The sequence below is a fragment of the Ambystoma mexicanum genome, unplaced genomic scaffold (assembly GCF_040938575.1).
Source record: "Ambystoma mexicanum isolate Mex_15411 unplaced genomic scaffold, UKY_AmexF1_1 Mex_scaf45, whole genome shotgun sequence".
Classification (NCBI taxonomy): domain Eukaryota; kingdom Metazoa; phylum Chordata; class Amphibia; order Caudata; family Ambystomatidae; genus Ambystoma; species Ambystoma mexicanum.
In genome coordinates this window covers 266,341-279,099 of record NW_027182461.1, presented here as the reverse complement: position 1 = coordinate 279,099, position 12,759 = coordinate 266,341, and the positions used below count along the sequence as shown (strand labels likewise).

Sequence of the window (12,759 nt, the reverse complement as noted above, 5' to 3'; positions counted from 1 at the left end):
TATATAGGAGTGCCCCACCAGACCTGCTGAGGCAGCGGAACCGCCACTTCGACAGGCCAAAGGTCTGCTCAATGACAACACGGGTACGGGTGTGCACACGATTGTACTCCTCCTCATGGCCATTCTGCGGGTTAGGCACAGGGGTGTGTAGCCACGGCCTCAAGGGATATCTTCCATCACCAGCAAGCAGATTCAAATAGGTGTGTGTCACTCTGAACTCCCGTAATTCAGGGAGCACAGTCATGCCGCCAGCTATTTGGTGTGGCCATGCACATGTCCCTGTAAGCATGAAAAAATGTTATCTAGGTGCAATCTGTACTGTCATGAGGTGTGGTAGTCTGGTTGGCATTCAATAGATGATGCAGGGTGTAATCATGCATGCGGAGGCAGATATGCTGTGGTAGTGCAACAATGTTTTGACTCCAATTCATGCTGTTCATTATTTACTATGCATGGTCACACTGCCCACATAGCCACACTTGCCGTCCTGTTCATTCATGCATTGCTTGCCATAACCATGGTGGCCTGGTTGTGCCTCTTACTTGTTCTCATTGATATGCATTATTTGTGATATGTGGCCCAGTGAAGTGTCATGTACTGTTTGACTGGTTCAGGTCAGGAGTGTTTGGCTCTGCATGCATTCTCCAATCACCAGCTATTCCGACCCAGGTGCAGTATTGCCCTCCTCATGCATCCCCACACATCAGTACCCCAAGGCACTGCCATGGGACGGTTGTGCAACTCACCAAGCAGCCAGGCACGTGGTCCGGCACGTCGCTCCATTTGATGGGGTACCGTGGATTTACCTAGTAACATGGCATCATGTGTTGATCCAGGAAATCGGGCGCAGCAATGGGTGATGGTCTTCCTGGAGTCACATACCATTTGCACATTGATGGAGTGGTGTTGTTTGCGATTGCGGTACAAGGCCTCTATGGCATGGGGGACTATAAATTCCATGTGGGTGCAGTCGATGGCACCAACACAATTGGGCATGCCTGCCAGTGCATGGGAGCCTACTTTGGTTTCGGCTATCTCCTGGGCAGTCCGTGGTAGGGATATGTGGGTGCTTGCGTGCTTCAGGAGGGCATCCAGCACTTGGTTCAGCATGCGTGAAAATAGTGGTTGTGAAATGCCATGCAGCTGGCCCACTGTGTGTTGGTAGGTGCCTGTGGCCAGGAAGTGTGGCACAGATACCACCTTTAATAGTGGGGGGATGGCAGTGCATATTTGTATGTGGCTGGCAATGTCGTTCTGTATCATGTGCACTATGGTGGTGATGGTGTCACGGTCTAACCGGTACAGGGTGTGGATCTGCTCAGGGGTAGGGTTGAATGGGCTGGGTCTGGTGCGAGGTATTGCTGGCTGCCTACGAGGCTCTGATGGCTGCGCTGGTGGTAATGGATGGGCCTGTCTCAACCTCCTTCTCCTCCGGTGTCTCCTCTGTGCTGCCTGTTCTTGCTGCTGTTGTTGTTGTTGTTGTTGTTGCAGTTGTTGTATCAGTATAGGCAGGTACTCCTGCGCCATGTTTGAAAATGCTAGTGGTGGCATTTTGGTGTAGGAAGGGGTGTGGTGTTTAGTTGTGCTCCTTTTATACTGGGCAACTCTGCATTGCCTACACTGGGGGGCGGGGTTGTGGTGTGTGGGTGTGCTCAGTTCATACTGGCACAGCCTCCTTTGACTCCACCTGTGGGGATTGTGTGCACCTGTGGCAGCTGCCTTGTATCTTGCTTGCTGTTTGCGGGTGGTCTGAGATGCCTGTATGGCCGGCATCGTGCAGGCCATGATGACCGGCTTCGCGATGCCGATATTTGCATGTATGCGTGGGTTGGAATTACCCCCTATTACCGGCATGCCGGTATTTGCTCCCTGAAGGGGTGCGTGTACGCTCCTATGCCGCTATTAGTGGCACCGTTGTTTGGTATGCCGCTAATACCGGGTTTGCGGGTTGGAATGCTACGGAACGGTAAATGATGCCGGTATTTACATACCAGCATCGTTTTTCCCTTACCGGCAGATCTCGTTATGAGGGCCATTGACATACAGGTTAGCTAAGTTGGGTGCCATAGCGGCTCCCATAGCTGTACCTTCCACTTGTATATCGAATTGGCCCATAAACTGAAACAAATTGTTTGTGAGTGCCATCTCTGTGCACCATTTGATGAATGAATTGGGGACAGGATGATCATCTTCCCTTCGCAAAAGTGTTTCTTCGACCACCTCCAGGGTGGTTCGTTGAGGTATATTTGTGTATAAGGCTTGTATGTCTAAGCACAACATTAAATTTACATCAGGATTAAAAATATTCCCCTTGATCCTGTTGATGGCATCAGTAGTGTCTTTGACGTAGCTCTTCATAGTGGGTATGAACGGTCTTAGATACAAGTCAACGTACTTAGATAGGGGCTCCAAAAGGGAGTTAATTCCCGAGACGATGGGTCTTCCCGGGGGATTTTCCAAACTCTTATGAATCTTAGGTAGAGTATAAAAAATTGGTACTCTGCCATTTCCTCTCATAAGGTATTCTCCTTCTGTTTTTAGAATAGAAGATATTTGGAGAGATATTCCCCAAGAAAAGGAAATCCTTCTCCCTTTTACCATTCGGTGGTGCATTACCGACTGTGGAACACTTCTACCACAGTCCATAAGGTATGTAAGAGAGAGACATACCTAGCCCCCTTGGTGGATCGGGGGCACTACTATAAAGGTCTAATTATAAGATTTTAGTGATAGTAGATATTTGTGAATAAAAGTTCTAATAGAGTGTCTTTAACCCACAGGGTTCGTAAATCATTGAACGTACTTGACAAAGAAGGAGTGATAGGAAAGAAGACCTAATCACTATTATACAACACAAGCAACAGAATACCCCTGATGAATGTCCTACATTTATCTGTGTTTTAGGGACAGAAACTTGTGCAAGTTGGGTCTAGAAAACAATAAAAAGATTACTGTAAAAAAGGAAAACAACTCCAATTTGAAGTATCACATGGCGTTGATCTAGTGATCAAGAGATTTAACCCACATTGTTTGTACCTTCTTGTGTTTTTTTGCGTAATATTTGTTATATGTTTTTATGGAGTTTTATGTAATGTGATCATTTTATGAGTACTAGCATTTATATGTTTAATAAAAAAACGTTTTAACGTTCATGTGTGAATTTTGGGGTAAAAGATATACCCATTGTCATAGTAATTTATTGGGTTTTAGACACCTGTTAGCATACCTTCTTTTTGTAGAATGTATCGCTTATCCGTGTGGTAAGAAGTGTATGACCCCCCTAATACATGGTTTATGCCGTTTGAGAAATGTGTCCATCTGAAGCAGTGCCACTTTTTTTTGCATATAGGTTGACCTTTCACAGGAGTTAACTGTACAACATCTAGTGCAAATCCACTGGGATGATGACAACAACGGAGCTGCGGGAAAATAGAAAAATAAGCACATTACAAACATGAACTTGCAAAACACCAGCAATTGAACTACCTCAAAAAACACTCCAAACACCTACAAGCACTGCATACCTCAAAATACATAAAATGTACAAGAACAGCAAATGAAGAAAATAATAATGAACACCATCTGATAGCAATGGTCACTACATTTAACACACACACACACACTGCAAATAAACCTTCAAATGTGTAAATAAAGACTAACACTTTCATATCAGCCACACTACTGCCATGTGTACAGTCAGAGTTCAGGAATGAAAAGGACAAAACTTCAGGAAATGGTGGCTTTTATACTTTCCAAAACAAACATTAAAAAAGAGGACTATATACCCATGAAACTATTGAGATGGCGGACACATTTTCACCACAACCTATCACTAAGCCCTACACAAATGCAAAAGTAACAACAGCCAATAACAAACAATGAAACTGACACAACCCCATTTTTACTCCACCTAGCATCTTTCATAGCCGCGGCTATTCGTTGCGGATACAGATCCTGATTTGTACCCATGGCTACACGCATATTTTCCTGCAGGCCCCAAATCAAACTAAATTGGCCATCAAACCCTCAAATCAACTAAGTGAACACCTAAGTACATAAAATAAGACCCAGAAATATAATTATAAACTATATCATCCACATGAACATTTGATTATTGCACAGAAAATGCATATTTATAGACACAACTTTAAATATACCCACGGCTCCAGCCGCAATGAAGGAAATGCAGAATAGTACTGACGCTTCTACGCACATGCTTTTTATAGACGCAGCAATATAAGAGCCCCATAGATGTCCACTGTAACCACGACTATTTGCAAAAACTGCGAATTCAAAATTGAATTTCCACTGCACCAAACTCCACAACTGTCCCCAACATGCCTACCAGCACCACCTCCACTCCTCGTGGTCCTCCTCCACTCCCCTAGTCTCGTACAATCCCCCAAAACACTAAATGCATATAAGATGCCACCCCACCCAAAATTTGGAAAGTTGCGCTGCCACACTTCCACAGACACACAACGTGTCACTTTCCGCAAATATAGCCGCGGCTACAATGGGGGAGGTGTGTGTATGTGTGAGAGGATCTACCCACGATTAGCAATGCTGCACGCTGAGCGGCTGTTGGTTAGCTGCGAATACTAACAATAGCACCATCGACCAATTAGAAAGTACAACACCCACACATCATACATACCCTGCTCATACAAACTACTAGAAATTAAACTAGGAATAATTTTCCTGGAAACAGAGAAATACTGTAGATATCATGACTAGTTTAAAAACTGTATGACTGATCAAAGACAGTTGGCTGTTTTGGTTGCTGGCTTTTTGTGAGAAACTAAATATTAACATGGACCTAGTTTTGAGAGATTTTACAATTAAATGGTTTGGATTGCGGGGAATGCGTTGGTTCCAGGTTTATCCAAAATGGTTTAGACTGAGTAGTACAGAGCACCCAGATGTCGTACTAATTCATTGTGGAGGCAATTATTTGGGAAATGTACGAGGGGGGACCCTTAGTTTAATGATGAAACAAGACATGGGAAAAATAATGGAACTATTTCCTCACACTATCTTTATCGTTTCCAATCTCACTCAGAGGTAAAAATGGAGATGGACCACCAGATTTAATGGTAAAATTGAGAAGGCTCTGAGCGCCCAGGGATACGACGTGGACAAGAACAACAGCAGAGTCAAGCTTGCCGTCAAGAGCCTGGTGAGCAAAGGAGCCCTAGCCCAGCTCAAGGGCACCGGTGCCTCTGGATCCTTCAAGCTCAACAAGAAGCAGTCGCAGGGCAAGGAGAAGGCGGCCAAGAAAGCGGCGGTGAAGAGCAAGACGCCCGCAGCAAAGAAGCCTGCCGGTGCTGCCAAGAAACCCAAAAAGGCTCCCGCCGGAGTCAAGAAGAGTCCCAAGAAGGTGAAGAAACCAGCAGGAGCCAAGAGCCCTAAAAAGCCCAAAGCTGCTCCAGCCAAGAAGGCCGCCAAGAGCCCCGCAAAAGCCAAAGCCGTGAAGGCGAAAGCGGCAAAGAAGAGCCCAGCCAAGGTCGTGAAGCCCAAGGCCGTCAAACCCAAAGCGGCAAAGCCCAAAAAGGCTGCACCCAAGAAGAAGTAGAGGCTTTCGCCGAGACCCTTCAAAAAACACACACAAAAAAACACAAAGGCTCTTTTAAGAGCCGCCCACAGCATCTGAAAAGCGAGCTAGCTCATGCCTCTTGCCAGACGCGTACTGCGATATACAACGGCATGTTTGAAAGCCAACATGTACCGGGCCCCGCGGCGAGAGTCTCCACTCGCTTCGGACGCCATGCGTGACCGTGGCCAGTGCGCCCCCACCTATAAGCCCCCACCAGTTGAGACATAAGGGCATCGTGTGCACAGATATTGAGGCATGTGATCTGGCACAACCCCCCCACCACCTCCTCCTCCTCCTCCTCCTCCTCCTCCTCCTCCTCCCCCCCCCCCCCGCCCCTCCCCTCATCATAACCGCAGTGTTTCGAGGCGCTGCCATTGGGCTGGCCGCCGGCAAAGATGATGATGGTAGTGTGAAATGTCAGCGCGGGGGGCGGGGGGGCAGACTTCAGAGGCTGATTTGCCACTCTCGCTTGCCACCGGTCTGAAGGCTGGTGGGAGGTTGAATTGGGGCACGCAAGGGCTGGGTGGTGGGGCTATTTTATCTGTCCACAGCGACTTATGAAAGGCTGAGCACAACCCACGGCAATCTCTTTTTGCTTCCTGTTTATTGTTGGGCCAGCCAGCCAATCGAAGGCTTCCCATTCCTGCGTCACCGCTTCATAGCCATACCTTCGGACAGCGACCAATCACAGCACAACGCGGGCTTTTTTCAAACCTGCGCCTGTTATCGCCTCAGCCAATGAGAGGAGAGCTTGGTCTTTATATACCAGCTCCCCGCCAGAGGAGCCCCATTGTATCTCGTAGAGAGAAAGCAGATCTAGCAGCGCTGCCATGGCCCGTACTAAGCAGACCGCCCGCAAGTCCACAGGAGGCAAGGCGCCTCGCAAGCAGCTGGCCACCAAGGCTGCCCGGAAGAGCGCCCCCGCCACTGGCGGCGTCAAGAAACCTCACCGCTACCGACCCGGCACTGTGGCTCTGAGGGAGATCCGCCGCTACCAGAAATCCACCGAGCTGCTCATCCGAAAGCTGCCCTTCCAGCGCCTGGTGCGAGAAATCGCCCAGGACTTCAAGACCGACCTGCGCTTCCAGAGCTCGGCCGTCATGGCCCTGCAGGAGGCCAGCGAGGCCTACCTGGTTGGGCTCTTTGAGGACACCAACCTCTGCGCCATCCACGCCAAGCGGGTCACCATCATGCCCAAGGACATCCAGCTGGCCCGCCGCATCCGGGGCGAGAGGGCTTGAGGCACACGGCAGCACCGCAACAACCGCAGAAAACACCACAAAGGCTCTTTTAAGAGCCGCCACATTGTCACAGACGAGCTGCTCCTATCCGCCCCTGCTCTTCGCTTGGCTACGCTCGTAGCTCGGGCGAGCTTTTGGCTTCAGAGGCAAAAGCCAAACATCCATTTGGCCCCATAGTTCACAGGGCTTTTCCGTGGCATGGAAGGTCCTCCAGTGTTGGGTGACGGAGGGGGGGATTTGAGGTATGCCCAAGATGCATTACTTATTCACCTGCCGGGCACACCCGGGGTCCCCCCCCCCACGGTAGCCGCAGGCCTTATTTACGCACCATGCCAGGTTTGCGCCCGTGGGCAGCGGTCCTCTTGAGTGCTCGGAAGAGAGTGCAGGGTGCCCTGACTCTGAAGCGCTTGGGAGCAGCTCCTTTTCTGATCAGTGTTTGCAACGCGCCGTGGGGGCAAGTGGGGAGGCGGGGGATGCCGCCGACGGCATGGTGCCTGCCCCTAAACCATCAGAAGCGGCAGCTGGCTGTGAGTTCTTTGTTTGGCAGGCTCTCCCACCTACGCTACCCCGCCCAGAGACCAACGGCTAGTAAGCGCGGTCATTTCGAAACGCTGCCGTCTCCCCGCCCACCCGGCCCTGCGCAGACCGTGCTGCGCACGACTGCCAGCAGCCCTCCCTCTGGTCCGCCATGGGTGCATATAAGGAGCGGCTCAGGCGCTGAACCCGTCATTCTCCGCTCGCTTGTGAAGAAGAGAAGAGTCAGCATGTCTGGACGCGGCAAAGGAGGGAAAGGGCTCGGCAAAGGCGGCGCCAAGAGGCACAGGAAAGTGCTGCGAGACAACATCCAGGGCATCACCAAGCCCGCCATCCGCCGCCTGGCCCGCCGTGGCGGAGTCAAGCGCATCTCCGGCCTCATCTACGAGGAGACCCGGGGCGTGCTGAAGGTCTTCCTGGAGAACGTGATCCGGGATGCCGTCACCTACACCGAGCACGCCAAGAGGAAGACGGTCACCGCCATGGATGTGGTCTATGCCCTGAAGCGCCAGGGACGCACCCTCTACGGATTCGGGGGCTGAGCAGACCCCCACCCCCCACCGGACCCCACCTCTCGTTCCGACACCACAACACCAAAGGCTCTTTTAAGAGCCGCCCACACCCTCCCCGACCGAGCTGCTCATCTGCACTCTGCTTAAGCACCATACTCTGGCCCGCCTGAGCCAAAGTAGAGGGGCGTGCAAGGTTTATGTTTTGACTAGCAAGCCAGCGCCTTGAAAAAAAACCTCAGGCGAGTCTTGCACACTGATTTTATGAATGTCGCTTGTGTGTGAATGAAGAAAGAGATCAGAGCAAGCACATGGCGTTTTTGTGTCCTACTTGACAATTCTTTCTTTGCGCCCAGAATGTACCTGCAGGAGAAGGCAAAATCCTATGCCGAAGGTAAGGTCTTTCACACGGCTGTGCCTTCTGCCCCCGTGGCTATGAGGAGCGCTGGCTCTTGCCTAGAATGGGCCTGGCTACCAGTCGCGCCTTGAAACACTTGTGTATAGGCGCCTTTATAAATGCCATATGTCCTATCATATCATATCGGGGTCGGGGCCAAGCCGGCCCGAATCCCCTCCAGTGCGCTAGGGCTTCTCGCTCTCGCCGAGGGGCAGGCTTTCCGATTGATTTACCCTTTGAACGCATTCGGGGTTGACCACAGCGCCGCCCTTTAACGCAAGGGGGCAACTGCACTCGGGGTTTGTGTATCCAGAAGGGAGAGCCAGGTGTCTGTGTCCTGCTCAGTTTGCCCCTCTACCCATTCTCCTGAGCGTGTGAATGGGGTGAGCGTTGCCGGAGGCCTCTGCGCGCGTCATGCTGGTCAGAGAGTTGCTGGTTAGTTAGTTAGTTAGTGAGGCACGCAAAGCGTCAAGGCCCACCATGGCCTCCTCCCCACACTCCTACCTACCACTGGCCTCTGCAGAGAGCTGCCCGTCTCACTTCCTTGCTTTGCCACTGCCAAGCCCTCTCACTGAGATAGATAGATACATTGTACACCATGTTGGGAGAGTGGCAGATGAGGGGAGGGACCTGTCTGGGGATTCCACTCATTACCCTAAGGGAAGTGCAAGGGTTCCTGGGAGGCATGCATGAACCGTTTGACTCCAAGAAAGGAAGGCCTGGCCGAGATATGAAACCCAGAGTGGCCCATTTCACCCTTTTTTTTTCCCTTTCTTTCCTTTTAGTGTTTTGGTGGGCAGGCGGAGGGCCCTCTCTCTCAAACCTCACTCTAACTTGCTCAGGTGCTGTGCCCAGTGGGGTCTGCTGGGAATTTTGCCCGTCAAGGGCAAAGCACAGTGGCGTTTGTCAGGCGTTCGTCAGGCTTTCGGGGCAGGGGCCAGAACGCCTGGCTGGCTGGCTGGCTGGCTGGCTGCTGCAGCTGCTGCTGCTGCTGCTGCTGCTGCTGCTGCTGCTGCTGCTGCTGCTTCTCCCAGAAACCCAGCCCAGTGTCCCCAAGGACAGGCCTCTCCTCCCAGCGATGAGAAGAGGAGAAAGGAAGATCAATGTGGGGCTGAGGCTTCCTCAGAAGGGTCAGGCCCTGTCGCGAACCAGAAGATGGACTCGGACTCAGAAGGGTCAGGCCCTGTGGCGAACCAGAAGATGGACTCGGACTACAGTGGGTCTTGGTGGAGACTTGTTTATTCAGATAAAAGAAACACGCCTATCGGCTCTCCCGCTATGAGGGAAGTTCCCTGCCTTCTAAAACAAAAACAAAGGGCGCCCGTCGAAGTCCAAGAATGAAAGAGCCCTGCCTGAGTCCACACTCCTAGTTGCTCACTGGCCCTCCCACGTTAGAAAACCTCGCTAAAAGGAAAAGGAGGCTTGCACAATAGCCTCGGAAGTGCGCGTCTGTCTGGCCCGAGTCGTAGAGGGCTCATTTGCACAGCCCACACTTCTCCAGATCCCACCTTTATGGCACCGGGACTCCCCAAAGTCAAGTCCTGTGGCTCTTTGGCAGGGTTATTGGCTCTCAGTCCAATTCATCTCGTATATTTGTCGGCTTTCCCAGCCTTGGCAACAAGCACGCGCATCCATTGCCCTCCTTTGTTCACAGGGCGGGTGCCCATTCGCTTCTCTTAGGATCTAGTACTGGGGCGGATACCCCAGCCTTGGTAGACCGTGTTTGGATCTCTTCCCCTCTGTTTAACTTGGCTCGCACGCCCGTTCCACCCCTTTCAGAATGTCGTACGTTGGGCGGCTTCTCCAGCCGTGATATGCAGTATTTGTATCTCTTTCACTCTCTTTTGCTTGGGTCGTGGGCCCGTTCCGCTCTTTCAGACTTTCACACGCTTGGCGGCTTCTCCAGCGGTGACATGCAGTATTCGAGCCCCTCTCACGCTCGGTCTTACCTGGGTCTTGTGCCCGTCCATTTTCCCAGCCTCTCCTGCCGTGGACGGCTTCTCCAGTCTTTGCCCCCAACGTTTACAGCCCTCCCTCCCGTCCTCACGTTGGGAGTGTTTGCATCGCTGTTTGTGCTCGTCTGGTCGGTACAGGCACTCGCCGGGTGGGGCTCGGGGACTCTGGCTCCTTCCTGTTCCCTAGTCTCGGCGTCGGTCGCTGGGCGCCGGGCCCACCACTGTTCTCTAGCCGTCGCGCCCCCGGGGAAGGCGGTTTTCTTCCCGTCTTGGCTCCGCTCCTGACCCGGGGCCTCTTTGATATTAATTTTGTTTAACTATTTTCTTCTACCATTCTCCAAAGTCTCACGTGCTCAAAAGTCTGAAAACACACATCCAAAATAAAAAAGACTCTCTAATACCTGCTCGGTCAGAGCTCCCGCCTTGTAGCCTCCAGCTAGCGGGTCTCGCTTTGGCTAGGCCAACCGCTGGCTCGGCCCCTCCAGGACGTATCCACAGCGGCTCGCCTCTGCGTGTGGAGGATTCTCCTCCCCTCTGCACGAGTCGCTCACGGCGTAGGAGGTGTCTCCCCATTCACAGTTCTTACTGTGTTTAAGCACGTCGGTACTTGCCCAGGCCCCTAGGCCGGAGGGTCTTGCCGAGCGGGCTCACCTCCCTAGCCCTAGGCGGGGCAGGGCCGTCCCTGCCAACGCTTCTCCCTGCGTGTGCCCCAAGCGCTGATTTCTGCCCTTCCTGTCCCGCATATTGGAGGTTCCACCTTTGGGTGGCACGCCCCCCCGTGTGCCCGGCCTGCCACGCCCGAGCATGCTCCTTCATGGTCGAGGCCAGTGTCTGTGTGAAAAGGACATGGACTGGGACGAGGGGGCAGAAGGCCCGAGATCATGTAGGGTAAAGTGACTGCAAGCAAACACGGCCCCTGCATGCATGTAGAATGCAAAGACAATCTGGTTTCAGAGGCTGGCTGCCAGCAAATGGGCCCAGCAATTGAACCCTGGAAGCAAGGATAACCCCACGAAACATGAAATCAGGCACTTGTGGATGTTTTGTCCCAGCACGGGAGCGGTCCTTTAGAGTGGGCTGGTCACGTGAAAAGCTATTTGGGTTTGCTGGGTTTGGGGGAGTGCTGGTCAAATCCCTCAGCGATTACATCTGTTTCCAAGGAAGTGATTAAGAGTGCAGCAGGGGCAAAGGCCCGGCAGGGGACATTTTGGGGAAATCCAGGGCCTCGGAACAGCTGGCCCGATATGTTAGAATTTAGAAACGGGCGGGTTGCGAAGAGTACCTGGATTACGCCTCCCTTGGGTGGGAAAGGGCTCTACACCTAAAGTTCCGTATTGGAATTCTGCCAATTGCCGCATTTCGGCATAGATGGAACAATGCCGTTTCAACATCATGTATTCTTTGAGGCGAGCCCGAGGAGACTGTTCAACATTACTTATTACTCTGTCCGGCCACTAAGCCACTGAGGAAGCGCTTTTTGAAGCCTTTGTTTCTAAGGCGCGGCCTGCAGGTCAGTAGGTGATGCCATGGCAATATGCCCGGACACTGCAGGCGTAGAGGCTGTTCTTGCTACTGCTAGTTATTTGAGTTGGGAAGGAAAAATACACACGAGAAAGGCTAAGGGAGTAGAATAATGCTTTGGGGTAGAGAAACCCATTTGCATTGGCTGTCAATTTTGGTAAAATGCTGATCCCGCTTTCATTTGCTTCCTCTGGCAACATGACGAATTTGTTTTCCGATTGGAAGTGATTCATGAGCTAAGTGATTACGATGTTGTTGCATTTGTGGTTTGGATATCTGTGTGTAGCTTTTATGACCTTTTTGTCGAATTAAAGCTAATAAAGTAAAAACAAAAAACAAAAAAAAGAAATCTCACACACACACAGGCGCGCGGGCGCGCGCCAGGATTGAACTCCAAAAACATAGAGCCGCTCTGGGCATGGAGCCCTGTGTCCATTTTCAAGGGGCGTTTCTAGCCTTGGCTAACACACACTCTCAGAGCTGTGTTATTTCCTTCCTCTTCGGTGCGCTTTTCCTTCGGTCCCCGGGCGGTGAGGGGAGCAGACTTGATCAGGCACCGTAGGGAAAGAAGGGAAAAAGGATATGCTCGCGCTGCTATGCGTGGGAGGTGAGCAAGAGAGGTCGAATATGAAGCGGAAAACAAAGTTTGCCCATGTTCCTGTCGCAGCTGAAGGCGGCATGCCGGCTTTACAAGACGCTTGCAAGGGAGCCGAGGCCCTGCCAAGGGGAAGCTACTTTTGTGTAAGAGCTGGGAGATGTTGCGGTCCTGGTGACACATGTAAAATGACATAAATGTATGCGTGTCGCTATTAAAAAATGGATCATTTAGGCGGAGGAAACACAGTGTGTCGTTCGCAGGGACGGTGCTGTGAGCTGGGACCTGCCTCCCCTTCTGTGGACCAATCAGAAGGAAGCTCCTCCCTATATATGCACGCCGCTTGCCGGGCCGCCCATTACTGATCTGATCTGATCTGTGAGCGCGCTGACCGAGTCCTCCTGCAGAACA

At 51.8% G+C, this 12,759-nt stretch overlaps 1 protein-coding gene across 1 annotated transcript; it reads left to right on the top strand.

Moving 5' to 3' along the window:
• The first annotated feature begins 2,181 nt into the window (after positions 1–2,181).
• Positions 2,182–5,575, top strand: LOC138559166 (histone H1-like). The gene is made up of 3 exons (XM_069642732.1): positions 2,182–2,240; positions 2,542–2,649; positions 5,089–5,575. The coding sequence occupies exons 1-3, from the start codon at positions 2,182–2,184 to the stop codon at positions 5,573–5,575; spliced, it is 654 nt and encodes a 217-aa protein (XP_069498833.1).
• Positions 5,576–12,759: the final 7,184 nt, after the last annotated feature.